A 23,305-nucleotide genomic window follows, 5' to 3' on the forward strand; every position below is an offset into this window, starting at 1 on the left:
CCTTGCAAAAAAATGCTAATTTTTGGTATTCATTTGAATTTATAGTAATAGACTAATAAGACACTTTAATCTACTTTCCATTTGACATATTTCATCTGAAGACTATATGCATATTTAATAAAAATAAATCCAACACGCAAATCCTCAGGGGCTATGATTTCTCATGTTCTCTCCTTTGTGATCATTTTTTTGGTGGTAAACTCAATCCGCAATCTACCGATAGGAATGAGAACAAGCCATCATGTGGGTCTCTGAGGTCATGCCCCTACAGGGAAATTGCAGATGAACTAGAGAGCAGGAAATATTTATTATCAGACATAACTTCTAAAGAGCTTTGCTAAGTGCTGACTACATTTTCATTCTTTTCTGCTTTCTTTGTATAGCTATAAGTAGAACTGCCTCTGGAAATCATCCAGTTCTGACTTGTGGCCACAGAAAGACAACTATTAAAGGTCATATAGTATTTCCACATGATATTCTTAGAGGCAGAGGGCACCTTCTGATGGCCTGCCTATATGATATGATTTCAGGGGTACTGAATGACATCTTTCACGGCTCATTCTACCTCACTGTTGTCATCATTGATTAGAACTTTATTTAGCTAAGTCATTAAAAATACTTTTCATGCTCTTTGTGACCCCATTTGGGGTTTTCTTGAGGAAAGTACAGATATGGTTTGTCATTTTCTTCTCCATTCCATTTTACAGATGATACTGAGGCAAACAGGATTAAGTGACTTGCCCAGGGTCACACAGCTAATAAGTGTCTAAGGCCAGATTTAAACTCAGGAAGATGAGTCTTCCTGATTCCAAGCCCAGTGTTCTATCAACTGTGTAGGTGGAGAAGTAGACAGAGTGATGGCCTTGAAGTCTCCTGATTAATTGAAATGCAACTTGGTGATCCGCTGAATGAATGTTTCAGAAATGAGTGTCTTAAATCCTTAACTATATTTTGGTTTGAAAAGGGGGAAATGTTAGTTGCTATCAAGCAGTTTGGCTAAATTAAGACATTTAAAACTAGATCTTTTATAAAGGAAAATATTTTTTCCTTCCCTGATGATAATCATTGGTGGCAGCAGTTGCCAACAGATTATGAATGATTTATTGATAATAGTCTACTATTGTCAGTATATAGATTTGGGAAGGGTGCAGACTGGTGGAGAGGTTCATGGTAAAATAGAATTCATTTCAACCCAAGAAACACTTCTTAAATGCTTTTGATATACTGTGCTTATCAATAGGATACAAGACATAAAAAAAAAAAAAAAACAGTCCCATGTCAAGCATCTTCTACTGAAGTAGTCCTTGCCAGAAGGCAGAGAACTAATACCATCTCTTAACCTCATTCCAACATTTCATGTGATTCATATCACCTCATTTATATATGATCAATGGAGGGACATGGTAGACTTCTCTAAGTACATAGGGTGTAAATTCCTTGAGGGTGAAGGCTCTTGTTTTTTTTTTTTGTTTGTTTGCTTGTTTGTTTTGTTTTTGTATGCAGTCCAATCCAATAATCATTTGTTAAGTGGCTACTATGTGCCAGGCTCTGTGCAAAGTACTGGCAATAAAAAAAAAAAAAGAAATACATTCCCTTCCCTCAAGGAATTTATAGTCTAATGGGCAAAGACAACACACAAAAGGAGACAGGAAAGTGGGGACATCATGGGGTGTCTTATTATGTGAAATTTAAACCATTTAACAAAGAGCTTTATCCCCCAGTGCCTTGCACAATTCCTGGCATGTAGTAGATGCTTAATAAATGCTGAATTGGGGGGCAGCTAGGTGGCACAGTGGATAAAGCACCAGCCCTGGATTCAGGAGTACCTGAGTTCAAATCTGGCCTCGGACACTTGGCACTTACTAGCTGTGTGACCCTGGGCAAGTCACTTAACCCCCATTGCCCCGCAAAAAACAAACCAAAAAAACCCAATAAATGCTGAATTGGATTTAATTCTACTAGTATGTGTATGGAAACATCACGTACCCAGTTAAATAAATAGGAAATATAAGGAAAGTAAATAGAAAGTAATAGAATATAGGCAAAGCAGGACAGGTTTTTGAAAGCAATCACATACCTAAGTGTGTGGATGGAATGCCCTTGAGAGGAGGAAAGGGAGAAAAACTAGAAGACTGTAGCACAGAAGACAAATTTGCTAACTTTTCAATATTGCCAGTGACTGGCCCCTGCCTAGAGATATATCACCTTTATTCACAGACAATGCAGTCAAGAGACACGTCACAATTAATTGGCATTAAGTCCTTAATTCAAGGCTGAGTCACATAAAAACACTGCGACTGCAATATGTAAGGGAGGCAGTGTGATATAGGGAAGAAGACTGGATTTAGAAACAGAAAACTTGGGTTTAATCTTAGCTGTTATAACTACCATCCAGGTGACCTTGAATAAGTAATTTTACCACTTGGGGCTTCAGTTTTCTTATCTATGTAAGAAGCTTATCCCATGCTGTTCAATCCTGCTTAATATATCTAATAAAATGCTCTATACTTTAATGCTTTTATCAGATACCTCTTTAACTGAATTAAAAAATAAACAATGTGCCTAGTTTACTAGGCACAAATTAAATTATGCCAAACAGAAAGTGTCTTGTGATTGGTGGAAGAGAATCAGTCATAAAACAGCAAGCCAAATCAGAATTTAGCATTTTAAAAGCAGGCCAGACAAGTGATACAAGAAGATCCACCTGAGCTCCTCAGAAGGAACTGGTTGGGGGAAGGGAAAAGTCTTTGTGTCCTCACTCTCAACCCAAGGGTAGAAGATTTATGCTTCTCATTAGCTTGGTGGTAGCAGCAAAACAACTACACATGTTGGTAGTACCTATATCCAGAGTCAAAGACAAACAGGATACATTGAGGAAAGGCACCTTAAAGACTCTACAAGGTCACAGACAGAGCTCATTAGAGAACTCTACTTCAGGAAAACTCCATGGAGATTCTATGAAGAGAGGAAAGGACTTGTATCCAAAGCAAAAATGAGTTACCGTTTGCCACATGTTATCTCCAAGCTTGCAAACATTTTCTCCACGACTCTGGGACCAGGTATTCCAGACATTTTGATGGTTATTTTTGCACCAATTCTTCTTCCCTTTCTCAAAGGCTGGCTAATAATCAATAATAATCAATAAGCAAACTAGATAGGGGCTCACCACCCCCACCTCAAGCCCTCAGGGTTCTCCCCTATTGCCCTTATGGGAAGAAATAGTTAACTACCCTCTGGGATCCAATCCTCCAATGTAAGAGGGAACTGCTATATGAACCCAGAGGGAGTGCTACATTTATAAAACAAGGGGATTGGATTCAATACTCTCTGAGAGATTTCTAAGTCCTATGAACCTATCCTCTTTCTTTGTTTTGGTCACTGGGAAACCTAGGAACTAGTCCAGGTTCTGCTACTGACTAACCATGTGACAGTGGGCAAACTTTGTTTCTGGAAAGTATTATGCTGTGCCTTAAATAGTATAGAAGTTTCTTTTTTTTTTTTTAATTTTTTTTTTTTTTAGTGAGGCAATTGGGGTTAAGTGACTTGCCCAGGGTCACACAGCTAGTAAGTGTTAAGTGTCTGAGGCCGGATTTGAACTCAGGTACTCCTGACTCCAGGGCCAGTGCTCTATCCACTGTGCCACCTAGCTGCCCCAGAAGTTTCTTATGAAGATCATGTAAGATGATGAATGGAAAAACAGTTTGTGGGTACCTTTTAACTGGGAACAAAATGATCCAATGGTTCAAGCTCAGGTATAAGCTGTCTGTGATCAGGGCTTCCTTGTCTACATGTTCATTAATTATTCCTTTAAGGGGCAGCTAGGTGGCTCAGAGGATAGATCACTGGCCCTGGATTCAGGAGGACCTGAGTTCAAATCCAGACTCAGACCCTTGACACTTATTAGCTGTGTGACCCTGGGAAAGTCACTTAACCCCAATTGCCTTACCAAAAAAAATTATTCCTTGAATAGCACATTTGAGAATTGTATCAACAATCAAAGCCAAACTCATTAGATTATAGTGGACTAACTCTATTTGCTTCCCTTTCTAGATAATTGGGATATTTTCCCTTCTACAGTTTTATACTGCTTCTTTCATTGATCAAGGTTTTTTAAAAAAAATATATTAACAGTGATTCTATAATCAGGTGTACTAGTTCTTTTAGTCTTCCCAAGAATAGTCAATATGGGGCTAGTGACAAACATATCTAGGCTAGTTAGAGCTCAAAATGAAACAAAACACCTCACATACTTTTGTGTTGTCCTTAGCTTTCTTCACCATCCTCAGCTCACTCCTGACTTTATTTTTACACTACTGTGAAATGTTTTTGTATGCATACTCAGTTACTTGTCCTTGATTCCATCTACATCAGTCTCTTTAGACATGTTCCTTTCATCTCTATCATTATTATTTTTCTTAGCATCTTCAGCATTTCATTCTTGAAAGTGTCACATTCCTCTTCTATTGAACCCTCTGCAGAATTCTAGATATTATCCGGCTTTTCTCTGAATCCCTTGAAATTGATTCTCCCAAAATCTATTATTCATACCAGATTATGCTGGACTTCCCCCTTTTTTCTACTGCAAATTTTAATATTGAATGGTCTCCAGTTATTCTTTATTGAGAATCAGTTTCCCTTGTTGGTTTCTCCACTTTTTGAAGGATAAAGTCATTAAGGAAAATGGAGAGAAGAGGGAGAAGGAAAGGTAGAGAAAGAGAGAAGATGGAAAGACAGGGAAAGAGAAACAGACAGACAAAGAGAGAGAATTAAGAGGAAGAGAGAAAGGCAGAGATAGAGATAGGGAAACAGAAAGAAATATAGAGAGAATGAGATAGAGAATCCCATAAAGTCTTTGTGTCAGGCTTGTGATTTGTTTCCCAAGTTCTTTATCTAGTTCTATACTCTAGTATCTTTTTTGTTTTTCCCTTGATTGATCCTCATCCAAATTCTCTCCATTATGTTCTTTTTTTGAGGTTCCTGAATTTCTTCCCATGAATATATCTTAATGAGCCATTTGATTCCCCATCCCAACCCCTCATTTCTCTTACCTATCCTGTTTCTTTTAAATAATGTATCCTTCTAGAGTCATATGCTAGTCTTGGATCTCACCATGAGGTCAAAATTACATTCTTACATTAGAATATCTAGTTCTTTTTCTTTTTTTGAGGATATCTAATTCAAAGTATGATACTCATACTTTGTACATTTATGCATAAAGATCTGATGCCATGGGGTTTTTGTTGTTGACTCTTTTCTTGAATTCTATTTCCATTTCCTGTGAATTCTGGAATCTCTGCTATTATCATCATCTATTGTTAAGTGCATTCTACATCTTTCCAGGAGCATGTCATTTCTATATAGCTCAAAAAAGATGAATTGTGTTCTCAGATGCCATCTTTTTAACCAGTTGTTCATTCCCCACATCTGTCTTTCTCTTCTGAAGCTCTTGCCAGCGGGGTATGGAATTTTTCCTCTTCTTTTTGCATTGGAATATTGCTTTTTGAGGGCAGGGACTGCTTTTGCCTTTCTTTGTATCTCCAGTGCTTAAAGGGGTGTCTGGCCCATGGTAAGAGCTTAAGAAATGCTTGTTTATTGGAAGCACAAACCTGTGAGCCATGCTAACCCACATATGTGTGTATAACTATATATGGGTTTTATATACATATATGTATACATATACATGTACATGTACATGTACACATACATATATATATGTGTTTGTGTATGTATGTATATGTCTATATCAGGGGGGTATAATAGAGAGCAGAAAACAGGCATCTGGGATTACTTTGGCCTTTCTTCCTAACCAGTGCTACCTAGGATTGTTGGACTTCTACTTAAGTCTTGAACTTAGTTGATTCTTTTGGCTTTTCCAGTTCCCTGTGACCCTTTATACGTGCCAGAATCATTTTACTTTAGCTAGGTTTTGGGAGAAGTCTTCTCTATACCAGCATGAGAAATTGAAGGTCCTACTAATTGAGCAGAGTATGTTTCCCATGTGTTTAGGCTGTGAGGTGGTATGGCGGATGGAACATGTGAGTTGGACACAAGTTCAAATCCTGCTTTTGACACTTCGTAGCTGTGTGACCCTAGGCAAGTCACTTAATCTAACTGTGCATGTTTACTTGTCTGAAAATGGGAATAATAATAGCACCTACTTCAAAGTGTGGTTGTGAGCATCAAATGAGTTCCCATGTAAAGCAGTCTCTAAACCTTAAAGCACAATATAAATGCATTTTATTATTGTTGTTATTACTACTTTATGTGACCAAAAAGTGTCAAGAACACTGCCCTTCCAAACAAAAATTATTTCAGCTAATTCAACTCTTTGAATCAATCAATCAACAACTATGTGCTTAACACTGTGTTAGACATTGGGGGTACAATGACAAAGAATGAAGCAATCCTTATTTTCAAGGAATTATGATCCTAACCAGTAAATTGTAGGAGAAATCATACTTGTTGAAAAAAAAGTTACTTCTGATTGTTGAGGAGGGTTAATTACTTTTATAAAACTTAACTATGCAAAAATCCCTTGTCTTTTCCCTCCAAGGGCATAAAAGCAGCCAAAGTAGGCCTTTTAGGCTGAAAAATTCCTTATATTTGACAATTCACAAAGGGTAAGGGGGTCCTGCCTATTTTATTTATTTATTTATCTTTGCTTGGGGGGCTCAGGATTTCCAATCATGCCGGTGAGGAAGAGCACTAGGGCAAACTGAAAAATATAATCAACACATTTCAAATCAACATGTAAAAAGTGTCAGATGTTTAAGTATTAATTAATATTTTTGCAAACTAATTACATTAAAATGACAACACAGGGGAAGATACTGAAATAGTTTCCTAATTCCGCTCCGCTGCTCTTATTTAAACGACTGTATATATTACTGCTTTATTCAATTTTTATTTTTTTTAATTTACCAGAAAAGATCTAAACAGCACACTATTTCACAGCGATCATCATTTATTCATAGCTCAATAGAGGAAGCCAGAATAGCAATAACTCTTTTTCTCTAATTGTCATTCTGGAGAGATAAGTGGAATATCAGCCTGGAGTCAAGCTACATTAACGCTGATATCCTGCCACAGCAGCTCTGCTTTTCCACATGTTTTTTTTTTCTTCCTATCACTTACTTATTGGGAGGGGTTTGAGGCTGGGCCCTCTCTGGTACACTCTGCCAGTAGTTATAAACAGCTACAGGGTCTTGATGCTCAGAGGTGCCCCCCCCCCACTTTGCAGTCTGTTTCCCATTTGCTGGGGGCTTGAGTTTCAGAATTGAATGAGGCAGACTACATGTTCCAAGAACTGTGATAGATACAGTTGACCTGGACCTCTAAGATCTTCCATAGTAGAATAGTAAGGAAGATGATTTGGCTATGTCAAAGGAAATGGACCAAACTTCTTAGACTTCCAGGCTGTCCATAATTGGACCCCCAGCCTATCAACCTTTGTGGCCTAATCATAGACACAGAGCTGGAAAGGACCTTAGAAACCACCAAGTCCAGTCTTCTCATTTTATAGGCGAATAAACTGAGGCACAGAGTATTTAAGTGATATGGCTAGGGTCACACAGCATGTAAATGTCTGAGTATGGACTTGATATTATGTCTTCCTAATTCTAAGACAAGCACCCTATCCATTATGCCAAGTTACCTCTTCCATTGCTATTCTCAATATGCTTTGTATTTTAGCTTTAGATAACTTTTATTTTATCCTTCTTCTTAGATTAGTTCAAGCTATTTCCTCCACTTAGAATATCATCTATTGGGGCAGCTAGGTGGTGCAGTGGATAAAGCACCGGCCCTGGAGTCAGGAGTACCTGAGTTCAGGTCCAGCCTCAGACACTTAACACTTACTAGCTGTGTGACCCTGGGCAAGTCACTTAACCCCAATTGCCTCACTAAAAAAAAAAAAAGAATATCATCTATTAATAGCCTGTGAAAGTTGTACCTGTCCTTCAAGGCCTACCTCAACTGCCACCTCCTTAAAAAGCTTTCCCCAATTCCAGTCAGAAGTGATTTTGCCCCTATTTGAAGTCTCATAGAGCTTTATTCATATATATGTATTATGGAACTGGTCTCATGCTGCCTTATACTGTAGTTCTTTGCATAATCTATCTTATTTTACCTAGTAGACTATAAGCTCACTGAAGGCAGTAACCATTCTTACTCATCTTTCTACATCCCCCAATAGTGTCTACCACAATGTTCTGCAGATGTTGTTATTATTTAGTTCCAGTCATGTCCTGCTCTTTGTGACACTATTTAGGGATATGTTGACACAGATACTGAAGTGGTTTGCCATTGTCTTACAGATGAGAAAACTGAGGCAAACAGGGTTAAGTGACTTGCCCAGGGTCACACAGGTCATAGGTATCTGTGGCCAGATTTTAACTCAGGGAGATGAATCTTCCTGACTTTGACTAGCATATAAAATGCTTGATGAATTAATGAATGAATCTTAAGACACACATAAGAGAACTGAGAGCATTAGTAAATGAATTTTTTAAAAAAATATTGTACATAATAGCTAATCTAGCATTGACAAATTAAAGAAGAATTTTTAAAGATACTTGATGATGAGACAATAGGATGAGACAAAGGGTGCTGCTGGTGAGAAAGGTGTAAACTTAGCCATGACCCAAACAGTTCCTTAGAGATCATGAAGATAAGGGGTCTTCTGGGGAGGGCATAGAGAAAGGTTATTCTAAGGGACTATGGACCAGTAAGAAGAGATAGGCATACACATGTGGTAGGGAGGGGTGTGCGGTGGTTTTAAAAGCAGAATAATCTGCAAAATTGGACTTTGAATGCCTTGAATGTTAAATTTATGCATCTTTGGGCAAATACCTAGCACAGGGTCTCACATACAGGAGATACTTAATAAATGTTTATTGAGTTGAATTGGACTGAAGTGGATTGAGTCATGTGTCATCCACCATTCTCAAGGGAAACCAAGAGATTGGGGTTCAGAGGAAGAAGGACAGCACACTTGCAGTATCTGCACACAGACCACAAACACTTGAGATAAGGAAGTTGGAAGAGTATCTCTGGTTATATAACCCACTGCAGCTGCAGACAAAACCCCAAATGGAGGGAAAATGGGATGCTCAATGCCAAGCCATGCCAAAGATGGGAACTGTAGCATTGTAACACTGTGACAGTGCATTGTATTTTTTTGCATTCACTCTTTCAGCAAACACTTATTGATTGCATTGAGTTCAAAGCCTATTCCAACAGCAATCTCTGTTTTACAAAGAGATATCCAAACCCTGGCCAATGGCCTACTTATTTCAAGCAATAGACAATGAAACCAAATTCTAGGGTGGAGGTTGCCAACCCCCACCAAATGGCATGTGGGATGGTTTTCTTTGGCACGTCAGCCAATTGCCACCATCTGTGAAGGACATAAGAGTAGACAGCAGGTAAACACGGGGGACTTAGCAGCTGGCACATGCTCCCTCCTAGTGTGGAAAGGCTATGGCAGATCCATGTCCAATACCACTACTCAATCAGTCAATCAATCAATAAACAAGCATTTATTAAGCAACTTCTGTGTGCTAGGCACTGTACCAGGCACGGAGGATATTAATAAAAGAATGAAGGAAGGTGGATTCTTCCCTCATCAGAATATAAATTCAATAAGGACAGGGACTGTCTTTTTGCTTGTGTTTGGATTCCCAGTGCTTAGCATAGTGCTTGGCAAATAATGAATGCTTAATAAATGTCCCCCCCCCTCTCTCACACACACACACACACACACACACACACACATCTATCATCTCTCTCTATCTACCTATCTCTATCTGTCTATCTATCTGCCTCTCTATCTGCCTATCTATCTATCTATCTATCTATCTATCTATCTATCTATCTATCTATCTATCTATCCATCCATCATCTGTCTATCTATCTGCCTCTCTATCTGCCTATCTATCTATCATCCATCTATCTATCTATCTATCTATCTATCTATCTATCTATCTATCTATCTACTAATCTATCATCTACCTAGCTAATCTCTGCTCTCAAGGAGCTTCCTTTAACATGATTAGAAGTACTGTTCTTGGGGTCAGGAAGACCTAGGTTGCAAACCCACTTCAGACATTTATCAATTGGATGACCTTTGTCAAATTACTTAACTGGGCCTCAGTTACCTCATCTATAAAAAGAGGCAGTTGGATGAATGGCCTGCAAGGTCCTCTCCAGCTCTATGCCTCTATGACCTCTCAAAAGATTAGTGCTGTAAGGCAATTAATGTCTTGGGCATTCCTTGGAGTTCTCTAACAAAGGACTTCTCTGGCATCTTTCTCTAGTGCTTCTACTTCTGTTTCTTTTGTTTTTTCAAATTCAATGTCAGCAACAGGCATTCATTCATCAGGGGGCCAGAGGGTGGGAGAAAAAGACTGATGGGTGGGGAATGAGGTCAGAAAGAATGCAACAAGGAAGCGGAATGTCAGGGGATTGAGAGAATAGAAGGATAATAAAAAATTAATGCTTTTCAAAGTCTTTCCACATCTTTTATCTCATTTGAGCTTCACACCAGCTCTGTGAAATAGATCAGGCAGTTGTTAGTTGTGCTTTCCTTTTTAATCCTCACTTTATTGATGAGGAAACTGAGACCCTGAGAAAGGTGAAGTGATCTGCCTCTCCCCACACAGCTGTGGGAAGGATGAGGGGAAGAATGACATGGAATAGAATGGGGGAGTGAGATGAGAATAAGAATAGCTCACATTTATATAGCACTTTGAGGGTTGCAAAGTAACTTAAACCCACAACCCAGGGAGAGAGGCAGAGTATGTGTTATTACCACTCTAAGGTCCTATAATAATAGCTAGCATTCATATAGCATCTTAAAGTTTGTAAAGTGCTCTACATTGGTTATCTCATTTGATCCTCATAATATACCTTGGGAGGTAGGTGCTATTATTATCTCCATTTTTTTGGGGGGGGTGAAGAAAATGAGGTTAAATAGAAGTAAAGTGACCTGGCCAGGGTCACACAGCTAGCAAGTGCCATGAATGAACTCAGGTCTTTCTGGCTCAAGTCCACTATTCTATCCACTCTGCCACCTTGTCAGTAAATAGCCAATATCTGAATACAGGTTCTCTGATTCAAAAACTTGTGTTCCTCATACCATAGCATAATAACTCCCACCAAGCTGGAATAGGGGGAGATATGAAAAGGGTAAAAGGGTAAAAGTTTTGAAGGAATCAGGGGGAAAGGTGGAGCAACAATGTCCATACCTATAATGCTTTAACTTTGTTCAAATCTATTCGCGCCCTAATCCCCTCATTCCATCATCCCTACATTTCCTTTACCCCTCTGCCCTATATTTATGCTGACATAATCCCTCATTTCCTCAACTCCTTTCTCTTCCAATTCTTTAGGGCCTTTGAATGATTTTGCTTCCCTGTTTCCTATTTTCCCCAAACTATTAAATTAAGGATACATGGGGAGGATAGAAAGAAAAGTATAGGACTTGGAGTCCAAAGTCTTGGGTTTAAGCCTCGGTTTCTTTACCTTCCAGCTGTATGACCTTGGGCAAGTCATTTGAACTCTATCACTTTCAGTTTCCTCATCTGTAAATTAGGGTTGACCTCTCAAAGTTGTTGTGAGAATCATAGAACAACATCATATCATAGAATAAGAGGACTGGAAGAGAACATAGAGATCAATGCTAATCCCCTCATTTTGTAGTTGAAGAAACTCAGGTCCAAGGTTCCATAACTAGTCTGTCATTGGGCCAGGCTCAGAACTCAAGTCTCCTGTCACTTCATCATTATCCTTAACACCGATGGCTCTTTTCAACAAGAAAATTTCCAAATAAGAAAAGCTCATTGTAGCATAAAGTACAATAGAAATATAGATTATTATCATCATTATTATAAGTTAAAGATTTAAATGAGTGATAATGATAAACAGGAATCCTTGTAAAATACAATGGTGTAATACCCAACTTGGTATTACTAAATTGGAGTATCTGCATTCAAATCCTGCATTTGACACTTCCTATATGACCTTAGGCAAGTCATGTAACTTTCCTCAACCATAAATCAGACTAGACAGCTTTTGAGGTCCCTTCTAGCTCTAAATCTAGCATGTTATGATCAATCAATCAGGAAACATTGAGCTGCTGTTTGGTATGGCAAGGAAAAATGCCATAAATTCCTAGATGATTCTTGCTGAAGTAGTATTTCTGTTCCTCTCTGTTCCTGCCTAGCATTGCTTCCAGTTGCATCTTGTTGGGCTCTCAGGATATCTTATTTAAGTGGTCTTGGAATGAGAATGGATGTCCAGTCCTTCTGGGAGACTTAATCCCCTCCTTGGCTTTAGTGTCAGTCTTTTTCTTCTCTAGCAGCTCAGCACTGTCCAACATCTCCTGGAAGCCTTGGAGTTCTGCCCCATTAGAGACAATGCCAGCCTGGGACTGCTACCGCTCAGTCTAATTTGGTTCATAAAGTCTGAGCGCTGGAGTGAAATATGAGCCTGGGAGCAAATCTTTTGATCTTAAATAGTCAGAAGGTTGGAATGTATAATGCTATGGAAATAAATGATGTCAAAACTGTAGGAAATAATTTATGGTGTGGGAACTGGTTTCATGATCGAAGGAGAACATGAATAAAAACTTAAAACACAGAGAGGGAAAGAGATGGACGTAGATGCAGCAAAGACCATTATCATCTTTCCCCTCTTCAGTGGAGAGGGGAGGTACAGGACAGTGTTCACTGGGCATGCTCTCTGATGCTTCACAGACACAGACTTAGGTCAAGGTTTGAATGGCCTCATCACATGACATCCAACCTCTGTTTTAGAGAGAACTTGCCCCTTCCTGGAATGAGTCATTACCTCTGTGACATACTATTAGTTATGTCAGTTTCCACTTTCGCCTACCAGCAGCATGGCCTGCAACATATTGCTATGTCAGTGTGTGCTAAGATAGTGGAATCTTCTAAAAAACAGTCAGAGATCTTACTGGCATGGCAAAATTTCTCTTTTCATCCTGATACAGGAAGGAAGGAAGGAAGGAAGGAAGGAAGGAAGGAAGGAAGGAAGGAAGGAAGGAAGGAAGGAAGGAAGGAAGGAAGGAAGGAAGGGAGGGAGGAAGGAAGGGAGAGGGGAAGGAAGGGAAAGAGAGAAAGAGAAAAGAAAGAAGGAAGGAGTGAAAGAAAGAAAGAAGAAAGAAAGAAAGAAGAAAAAGAGAGAGAAGGAAGGAGGAGAGGAGAGAGGAGGAGGGGAAGGGAAAAGAAGGGAAGGAAAATGCTTTTAAAGCACTCTGCACTGGAAATAATAAGGATGGAGTAGAAAACCCATTTGTATTAAGAATCTTGGGAACCAACTTCTAGTTTTTCCTCCCACCATTTACTAGCTGTGTGGCTTTAGGTAAGTCTGAGCCTCAGTTGCCTCATCTGTAAAATGAGGGTAGTATGGATTCCCATATGATATTGATAAAGTCCCTTAACCTCTTGGAGTCTCAACCCTATCATCTATAAAATAGGCATGAGGCTACTTGCTACCAGAATAAATCTCTTCAACTCTCAAGGCCTTAGTCACCTCTTTTGTTGAATGAGGGGTCTGGACTAGATGACATACATATTTCCTTCTTTCCCTAAAATCCCATGATCCTAGGCTTTCTGCCTGAGAGTAGGGTGCTGATCCTGATAACCTCTCAACTTTTCTAGCAGGACCTATGTTCCTATGACTTGACCAACTCGTGGCTTTGATGCTACTCCCTGGGCACTCACTGGGTAGTAAAGCATAAAGACTCTCCCTTGGTTCCAGTAGGCATCTCCATTCCATAAGATTCTATTCCTTTAGTCTCTCATGAGTGCTTCTGAACCTCTGTGTCACTGGACAATACAAATAAGACTAAGGCCTGAATTTAATGTCTACCAAACTCTGATACAAGCCCATGGTTCCAAAGGAAAGATTTTGAGGTCCTTCCTTAAGTTCAGGTAATTTTTTGGGGGTGGGGGGGCAAGGCAATGGGGCTTAAGTGACTTACCCAGGATCACACAGCTAGTAAGTGTCAAGTGTCTGAGGCCAGATTTGAATTCAGGTCTCCTGAATCCAGGGCTGGTGCTTTATCCACTGAGATTACCTAGCTGCCCCTCAAGTAACTATCTTTATGAACTCCTTCAGTAAGGCAGTTCTCCTGGAAAAGGAAGACTGATACTTAAGTAAATGTGTAAGAAAACCAAAAACAAACAAAAGAAAAGAAAAAACAAAACAGGCATTCTAAGCTGTGACTGTCTGCAGACATCTACTCCTGTAACCCACCTTCAAATAGCCAAATGAACCTAACAGAAAGGTGAAGAGTAGTTAAGGCTATTAGCTCTGACTTAACAGGAAACCTGAGAAATTCCTGGTTTAGGATTTCCCTCCACTAATCAGTATTCACCTTAGGAGATGGATTCTAGGAAGCTGTCTGAGACCCAGAGAGGTTAAGAGATTTATATGGCCTAGGTAGTCAATGCCAAAGGTGTTCCTGACTCTAAGTTTAATACTCTTATCTTTATTCCAGTCTGTCTCAGGCTTTGTCCAAACATCTCCTATTTCTCAGGCTCATCAGAGTGAGGATCTGAGCAACAAATATCTCATCAGGAGAATTTTCTGATGGATTCATATTTCTCTCTATCCTGCCGTTATAGAAGGGTTCCCATCCTGGGTTCCATGGAGAGCCCAGGGAGAATCTCATTCATTAGATTACAAGACAACGAGTGAGTAGTGAGATAGAAAGGAGAGGATTTCATTTATACACTAAGCATGACTTTATCTGGGGAGATGTTTTCCCTAAATTCACAGTATTCATGGTCATCTATTCCCTCCAAACTGCCTAGCCCAAGTCAGAAGTAACTTGACATCTGCCTTGCTGTAAGTCTTATATCAAAATGTATTCACTCTTAGATTGGTTTTTGAATAGTTTTAAATTGTGCTCTAGACAAAGGGACTACTCATTCAATTTTAAGCAAGTAGAAATGGATACACTGTCTTAGATGGACCATAGTATCTACACTGGGTCACCTAGAATCAGGTTTGGCTCATTCCCAGTCAAATTGCTCTTTGCTTAGCACATATTTCCTTCTTGAGGAAAATAGGGTGTGGCAGCGCAGGACATGGCCTTTTTCTCCTTGCCGAGTGGTGCCTTTGTCTCTCAAAGGCCTTTGGGCTTTGCTGCCTGTATCTCTGATGTTACGATTGTGAGAGATTGTAGAGATGTAATATTAATCAATCTCAGCTCAGTTATTTTGCCGTGAATTACAAGTGCACCAATTTGTCAAAATTGTGGCCCTCCACCAGGTTTCTATTTGCCATTAAACTATCAACAGGAAATCATTAAGGTGAGGTGAGAAGTTGAATGCTAACAAAAGAAATTGCTCCTTCAAACATCCCTAGTTGCAACCTCTTTGTTTTGTTGTCATTTCAGAATCCTCAGGACTCTTTCTCAGATCTTCATGTTAATGTGATGGGAGATGGGGGGGGTGACCCAAATGGGGTGGGAGGAAGAACCAAGTGTACGAATTTTCAATCCAACCACACTGCCCAGGTAACTCTGTTCTCTCTCAGCAGGGCAAGCTGTGAGAAGATAAATAGGAAAAAATGTGCATGCGTTTGTGTGATAAAACAGGCTTAATGATTCTGAAGGGGAAATAGTCTACAGGACATACAGTAGCGACTTCACAGAACAGAATAGAATCATGCAGTGCCAATTAATGTGCAAATATGTGTGTGCTGAACTTGCATTCCATTCATCATGTGGACATGGAAATTGGGCCATTTATCTGTTATATTATGTATGTGACATCTTACTTTGGTTCTTGCAGGCAGCTAGGGGAAAAAAGACCATGTGGTTTGCTGCTAGCAGAGGGAATTTAAGATAAATTCTTCAGCTGTCATAAACATTGCCGGGCCGAATTTGGTCAGGAGATAAACCTCTTCCTTCTGCAAGGTTTAATATTTTCAAAAACTCCATGTGCTATCTCATTAAAATTGTGTGTGGTTTGGGGAGAGTATGTGTCATGAAAAATTATTGGCAAAAAAAAAATAGCTCGCTGTCATGTTTATCAAGGCCATATTTAGCAAATGTTATTCCTATATTCATTGAGGAGCATTAAAAACAGAAATAAAATAAAAGCATTTGTTCTCATTAATTTCAAATACACACATTTTCTTTATGCTCCCTCTAGTCCATGTCCAACCCACGGCAAGGATGCATGTCACAGAAAACTCTCAAGATTGGCCTAAGTTTATCTGTACTTAATAAGAAAGTCAGCCTGTGCTGAAAGAACACATTCAGTGGTGTCAAATTATTATTTACATAATGGTGTGCACTGTGAATATGGATCACCCATTAAAGAATGGCGATCTCTTGCTTTGATGAATTTCCATTAGAAATTCAATTAATAAAAGGTTACCTCCCTTCAGTAGCATAAAGATTTCTCCAGCTGCAGCAATTATTTTTTATCTCAGGCATAATGGTCACAAGCAAAGACAACAGAGTTTGAAAAAAGTCAGTTGCAGTTGGGCAAGAGGATGGTGAAATGCTTTCCTCTAGGTAGATCATAAAAAACTCATTTGTAGGTCACTTTGTTATGTGCTTCTCCTAGGGTGTGCCCGTGCACCCAATATTCCTCTTCTTCTCCTCTGTCTCTCTCTGTCTTTCTCTCTCTGTGTCTCTCTCTCTCTATGTCTCTTTCTCCCTCCCTCCCTCCCTCTCTCTTTTTTTCTCTCTGTTCTGTCTCCATCTGCTTCTCTCCCTCCCTTCTTATCTTTCTCTTTCTCCCTGTGTTTGTTTGCCCATCTCTCCTTTTCTTCTCATTTCTCCTCTTTCATTTCCCATTTGCTAAATTTCTTTTCTAACTCCCTTCTGTTAGGATTCCAGTTTCTTCTAACTCCCTGAGTACCTTATTATTCCCAATGAAAGTAGCCTAGGAAAAGAAAGGTGATAAGCCTGGCACAGAGATGCTGAATTGCCATGCTGCATCATCCTGCTCTGACAGCAATTTTATGATAGGCAATACTCACTGGAGAATAATAATAGGAATAATGATGGTAACTAACATAGAATCAAAGGTTTACAGCAGAAAGGGACCTCAGAGGCTACCTAGTCCAGCCACTTCACATGGTCACACAGGTAGCAAACATCAGAAGTGGGATTTAAACCTAGGTTATAGGATCATAGATCTAGATCTAGAAGGGACTTCAAGTCATTTAGTCTAACCTCATTTTATAGAAGAGGAAACTGAGGCCCAGGGAGATGACATGGCTTATTTAAGGTCACATACAAGCTAAGTGTAAGAGGCAGGATTTGAACCCAGGTACCCTGATGCCAGAGCTGTCTCCGCCATACTAATGCAGTTTATAAACATTATAGTCTCATTTGAGCCTCACAACAGTCATATGAGGGAGGTATCAAATCCTCATTTTACATATGAGGAAATCAAGGCCCAGAGGGATTAAGCAATTTGTCCAAAGTCACACAGATAGCAAGTGCTAGAGAAAGGTTTCTAACTAAGGTCTTTCTGAGTCTTGGCCTAACACTAACTAACTTCTGTGCCACAGAAAGTGGTGAACATCATAGAAGACTGGAACTCTAGAGATAGCCTAAGTCTATAAATAGCTACCTCTCATTCCCCTCCTCATCCACCACTATGTCAGAACAGAGCTGGAGACTTCTGTGGGGCTGGCAAGTTGTGAGGTTTAATGGGAGGTGACATTTTACAGTATGGAGTAGTGCTCAAGCTAATTTTCAATGTCCTTTAAAGACCTGTCACTCGATCTGTGATGGATGTGCTTTATACCCGGAGAAAAAATATCACAGACAATGAGACAGAGAGATGATCATGTCAGAAATAATTCTAAAATTTGACTTCTTGGTGAACAATTAACTGAGTAATACAGACCTATCTGGAGTAAGGGGCTCGGTGTGTTTTAACCAATCAATGTCATATTTTTAAAGTGCTAGACAGAACCAACGATCTGGTTGTGGTGTGGGCCCCACCACAATCACAGATATGGATACCAGTGAATATTGAGAACATTCTGTAGCAATGAAGCTTACTTACAAAAAAGTGAAAAGATTTGAAGACAATTATCCAGGTAATTAAGACCAAAATAAAAACCTATGCCTGTGTGTGTGAACAAAGGATACTTTTCTTGCTGATGTTCTTTGGATTGGGTGTCCCTACTGGTCAAACTCATCAGAAAACTTCATTTGATTCTTTGATTCAGTTTTCCTGTATATACATAACTCTTTTCCTCTACAGGTTCAGAGGTTCAGGATGTTAAGCTAAGATTCATGGTGTTTAGAGGATATCTATACAGATGTTTTTGTTCTTTTAGTCTTAGCTATTTTGCCATCTTAGATTCCTTCATCTGCTCTTACCAAAGAGCTTTGAAGTTGGAGGTAAGTGGGGTGGAGAGACTGCAAACACAATATGTAGGTGTTACAGAGAGAAGAGGGGGAAGGCTTCAGGCTACAATGGAAAGGACACTAGCTCTGGGGTCAGAGCTCCAATCCCACATGGGCTCAAACCCCCACATTTGTTCCTTACTTGGTAACTTGTTCAAGTGCCAGTTTCTTCATCTCTAAAAAAAATGAAGGCATTTGACTAGACAGTCTCTGAGTTTGCTAACAGCTCTAATTTATGATTCTATCATATCACTTGAGTTCAAATATCACCTCTAACATGTATAATCTTGAGCCTTTTCCAGGATTCAGTTTCCTTATGTAATGATTGGAATGATAATGGAGACTTGCTGTGGGAAAGCTACGCCATGAGGAAAATGCCTCAGAGGGCAAGGCCATGTGGCTTTTCCTTGGCATCAGGAAATGACGTTTACTCATGGGTGCTGTCTATCAAGGCTACCAGCCAATCAACTTGAGGAGCCTCCTATTTTCTGGGAGGAGACAGGAAGGAGGAAAGGGAACCTGCACAGAGAGCTCTCCCGCTTTTGGGTTCCTGACTTGATGGTGGTGGTGGCGGCAGAGGACTTCACTGGAAATTTGAGGAAAGATAGGAATGCCAGGCTGTTGGAATTCTGTTCTCAATCTTTTTCTTTCTATTTTTTAATAAACCCTTAAAAACCTAAACTTGTTTTATCAGCGATTTTAGTCAGTTTTCCCCAAAACTGGGGGAACAGATTAGAATCCACATTTAGAATCTTAAATTACACACTTATCTATTAAAATGAGATGGTTGAATTAGATAAATGGTGTCCAACTCCACTAGAAACAGGGGTTACTAACTCAAACTTAAGTATCCCTGAGGGGTGCATATTGACTTCGATTTTTCAATGTAATCTTGTCAATTTTAAAATTTATTTTGTTAAGTATTTCCCGATTAGATTTTCAACTGGTCCAGGGCACTTGGGAGTGTTGTAGGGTTGCCCAAAGACCCAATGTTTGACCCCCTCTGGATTAAGTTCCTTTTCAGCTTTCAATATCATCATCCCATGAACTGAGACATATAAAGAAATAATTAATATTAGAAGAAGGTTTTGAAGTTACCTATATTGCCACTGAGAAGGAAGAAGTAACAAGGGAATTCTGAAAATAGGAATTGTACCAAAATGATGTTGAAGTTTACCTTAAATGCTCTTGCCCACCACCACCATCTGTGTTTTCTTTATCTTTTCTGCCTCTTGTCTCCTCTTCTTCAAGCCCATTATAGTAGATATGTAGAGGCTTGAAAAATACTTGTTAATTGATTGATTATGCACACTGCCCACTGTCCCCCCCATCCCCCAGGAATCCAGATTCTTTATGTAGCCCTGGGTACCTCTTGCCAAGGAGGAAATTGAGCTCATAAATTCATTTATACTAAAGTATTAGTGACAATTTTCAACTCCTCCAAAGAGCATTTACCTTTTGTTCTCTGATTATTAATTTTTTAAAATTTTATTTATTTTATTAATTTTGTAGGGTAATGAGGGTTAAGTGACTTGCCCAAGGTCACACAGTTAGTGTCAAGTGTCTGAGGCCAGATTTGAACTCAGGTCCTTCTGAATCCAGGGCTGGTACTTTAACCACTGCACCACCTAGCTGCCCCCTCTGATTCTTAATTTTTATTGATATTTTTGTTTTTACATCACTCTGATTTCTGAATATATCCTTCTTTCCTCCCCATCCCCAGGTAGTCATCCCTTAAAATACAGAAGAAAAACTAAAGATGAAAAAGGCAATTCAGCAAAGTTAATCAAATATATCAACTGAGAAAGAAAGAATAGGCAATATTTCATACCCATTATCCTGAACTTTTGCAGAGACAGACAGACACAGAAGCAGAGATAGACAGAGACAGACAAGGAGAGATACATTTTCTCAAATCTTCTTCCAGTTCAGGAATCTATTTTCTGAAACAGGGGAGCAGGAATAGGGCAATGTTGAAGTCAAAGATATAAATCTATCATATTAGAATATCAGGGACCGTGACACCTGGGCAAATGAGATAATTTGGGGAAGAAGGGAGTCTGTCCTGCTGCACCTTATGGGCAACTCCCTCCTTCACCTCTGCATAAGGTAACTTCACCAGGTCACCAACACCAAAGACCAGAAGGCAAAACCACTTTCCCACCAATCCAGTTTACAGTCTACCCCTGTAGGAATGCCTTGACAGGCCTCAGTGGGTATCCCAGTATGAGCAAGAGCAGAGCTGTTTCTGAGAAATTTGTTCTTCTAGGATGCACAGAGCTGGGCTATTTATACCAGTAATACATTACCCAAACCCTAGAGGGAGGTGGGAGGTCAGCTTTTGCTTTGATCCCCTCAATGGATTAGGTGCCCCACAGCACCATCTGTCAGCACTGTCTGTACCTCCAGGTGACAACATAGAAGAAAGGTCTCTAGGCAAGGAGCTGTCAAGGAACCCACAGCCCTGTGTTTTTTTTCCTGGCACTGTGATGATACAGACAAACTGAAAAACCTTGTTCCTGTAGTCCTTGACAGAAATACAGAGAGCAGAACACTGACAGCAGAGGATGGGACTGATCTCTGAATGCCATCATCTTCCTCTTATAGGAATGTAGCCATGTAAACCCAGTGTGCTCGAGATGAAGCAGTGATAACGGAGTTCTTTCTGCTTTGTAAGAGAGCAAAGGGAAGTAACCAAATTCACCAAGACACAGGATTCAGATATGGGAGAGGATTTTGGAGGGGTGGGGAGGAGAAGGGAGGCCTTTCCTGGCATTCCTTCAATCATACCACACAGTGATCTACCTAATCTGCCTATACAATGTGTGCCTTTGACCAACTCCCCATTCCAGCTGTTGATGCTCTCAGCATCAGACCGTGTTCTTGTGGAGTTTTCAAGGAAGGGACTGGCCCTCAAGTTATAGGGAAACAGGGGAGAGTTATGCAGGACAGTAAAGAGACAGATTAGATCATAAAGTCAAAGCAAGGCTTCTGCTCCATAAACAACAACAACAAAACAGCCACAATAGCAGCAGAAGGGAAAAGTATATACTTGTGTTAGGGAAATTCTGCAATATTGCTGAAGGGAATTTCAACATGAATGCATTTTTCAGAACCATCTAATACTTTTTACCTTGCCCTTCAATATACTCTCTGAGCCATTTTGGAGTAGCGCCAAGTGTCCTCAGCAGTCAAACATCCAGCACTTGAAACCAACCGCCTGCTAAAATACTCTCCAAACTACAAACAGATCACACTTAACAAGGCCATCAACCCAGAGCCCCATTTTACCAAAAGAGAAAAAGGAAACCATTACAAAACACATCTTACTTCCCCACAAATAACCAGAAAAAAAAGAGAGAGAAAATTTCCTACCTCGAATTTGCTAGCAGCCTGGCTTGTCAAAACCTGCAAGTTATAGGAAGACTGCATTAGTATTGATCCAACAAGCTAGTAATTGGATTAATTGCCTTTTAAAGGAACTGACATCAATAGTTTATGTTATGACTTGAGGGGACAATGTGTGAGGGCACCTCCCCCCACCCACATACCTATCCAGCAACATGCACACACACAAACATACAAACACACAATACACACAAGCTTTTTCTTACACCAAGCCTAGCTCTGAAATTTGTTTCCCCATCCCCTTTATCAGGTGCATCAGATAATTAATATTTCCCACACAGCCTAGAAACCCCAACAGAATAAGGGGAGGACTGTGTATAACATTCAATTATTGATAAGAAGTAAATGAACATTCTAAAATCAAGCAAAGTTTCTTGGGATTTTGTTTTCCTCCTTAAAAGAGAAGTGCTAGGTAACATATGTTTGCGTGTACACACACATGCACTGCGGCTATAGTCAAAGACAGAACAGCAGATAATGTCTGAGCAAGAAAACTACCATTAGCAGTTTTAAAGAAATGATCCTTCTGTGTATGCTTCCAAACTAAAAGGTAACTGTTAGTACTTTTGAGTCATGTTTTACTCCCTGATTTGACTTTTTCCCTAGAAATCCTTCATTTTCTTTTCTTTTTTAGATGAAAGCTGGTATTCCACATTTTTCTAAAGCAAGGATGGTCTCCATTCAAATTCAATTTTCATTTTAGATTTAGAATTCTAATCCGAAGGGCACCATTAAGACCAAATCACAGTATGTATAGAATAGGCCGAAGCCAGCTCCAAATCCCAGTTGCTAATCTTTTGTTGTTGTCGTTCAGTGATTTTCAGTCATGCCTGATTCTTTGTGACCTCATTTTGGGGTTTTCCTGACAAAGATGACAAACCTCTGTTTGCTACTTCCTTTCCCCCACTCATTTTACAGGTAAGAAAACTGAAGTAAATCAGCTTAAGTGACTTGCCAGGGTCACACATGCTAGTAAGTGTCTGAGGCCAGATTTGAAGGCAAGAAGGTGAGTCTCCCAGACTCCAAGAGTGGAATGCCATTCACTGTGCCACCTAGCTGTTTAGTTGCTAATCTGATCACTTTAAAATAATCCAAGGCTAGTATTTAAGCACTCCCTCCACCACCCCACTGCCACACTTGTTTATCAGTCATAGATGCTTGGTCTGGAAAGTTTTCTTTAGAAGTAAATAAGCCTCTTCCTCTATTTCCATTCATTTTTAAACCCTTTAGAACAGATGAAAACCTATCCTGTAGAATGTCTAGGCAGCAATAAGAGCATAGACTCAGAAGTAAATCTTTGCTATAAGGAAGACATAATGATAAAATCTTAACATCGAAAGAAATTTTAGAGACTGACTTTCAAGCACCTAGCTGAAATCTGAAATTGCTCTATGTTCCCATATATTCCAGTACTTGGCATATAGTAAGCAACTGATAAATGTTAACTCTATCTATCTATCTATCTATCTATCTATCTATCTATCT

General features: G+C 39.6%; 1 protein-coding gene across 19 annotated transcripts in view; it reads right to left on the bottom strand.

Moving 5' to 3' along the window:
* The window catches only part of RBFOX1 (RNA binding fox-1 homolog 1), a 2,803,489-nt gene that overhangs the window by 1,982,412 nt on the left and 797,772 nt on the right, over window positions 1-23,305 (bottom strand). For all 19 annotated transcript variants that reach the window (XM_043976864.1, XM_043976845.1, XM_043976850.1 and 16 more), the window contains one exon: window positions 21,788-21,820. In XM_043976864.1, the coding sequence (XP_043832799.1) occupies window positions 21,788-21,820 (33 nt within the window). The remainder of the gene's footprint in view (window positions 1-21,787; window positions 21,821-23,305) is intronic.

The sequence above is a fragment of the Dromiciops gliroides genome, chromosome 1 (assembly GCF_019393635.1).
Source record: "Dromiciops gliroides isolate mDroGli1 chromosome 1, mDroGli1.pri, whole genome shotgun sequence".
NCBI lineage: Eukaryota > Metazoa > Chordata > Mammalia > Microbiotheria > Microbiotheriidae > Dromiciops > Dromiciops gliroides.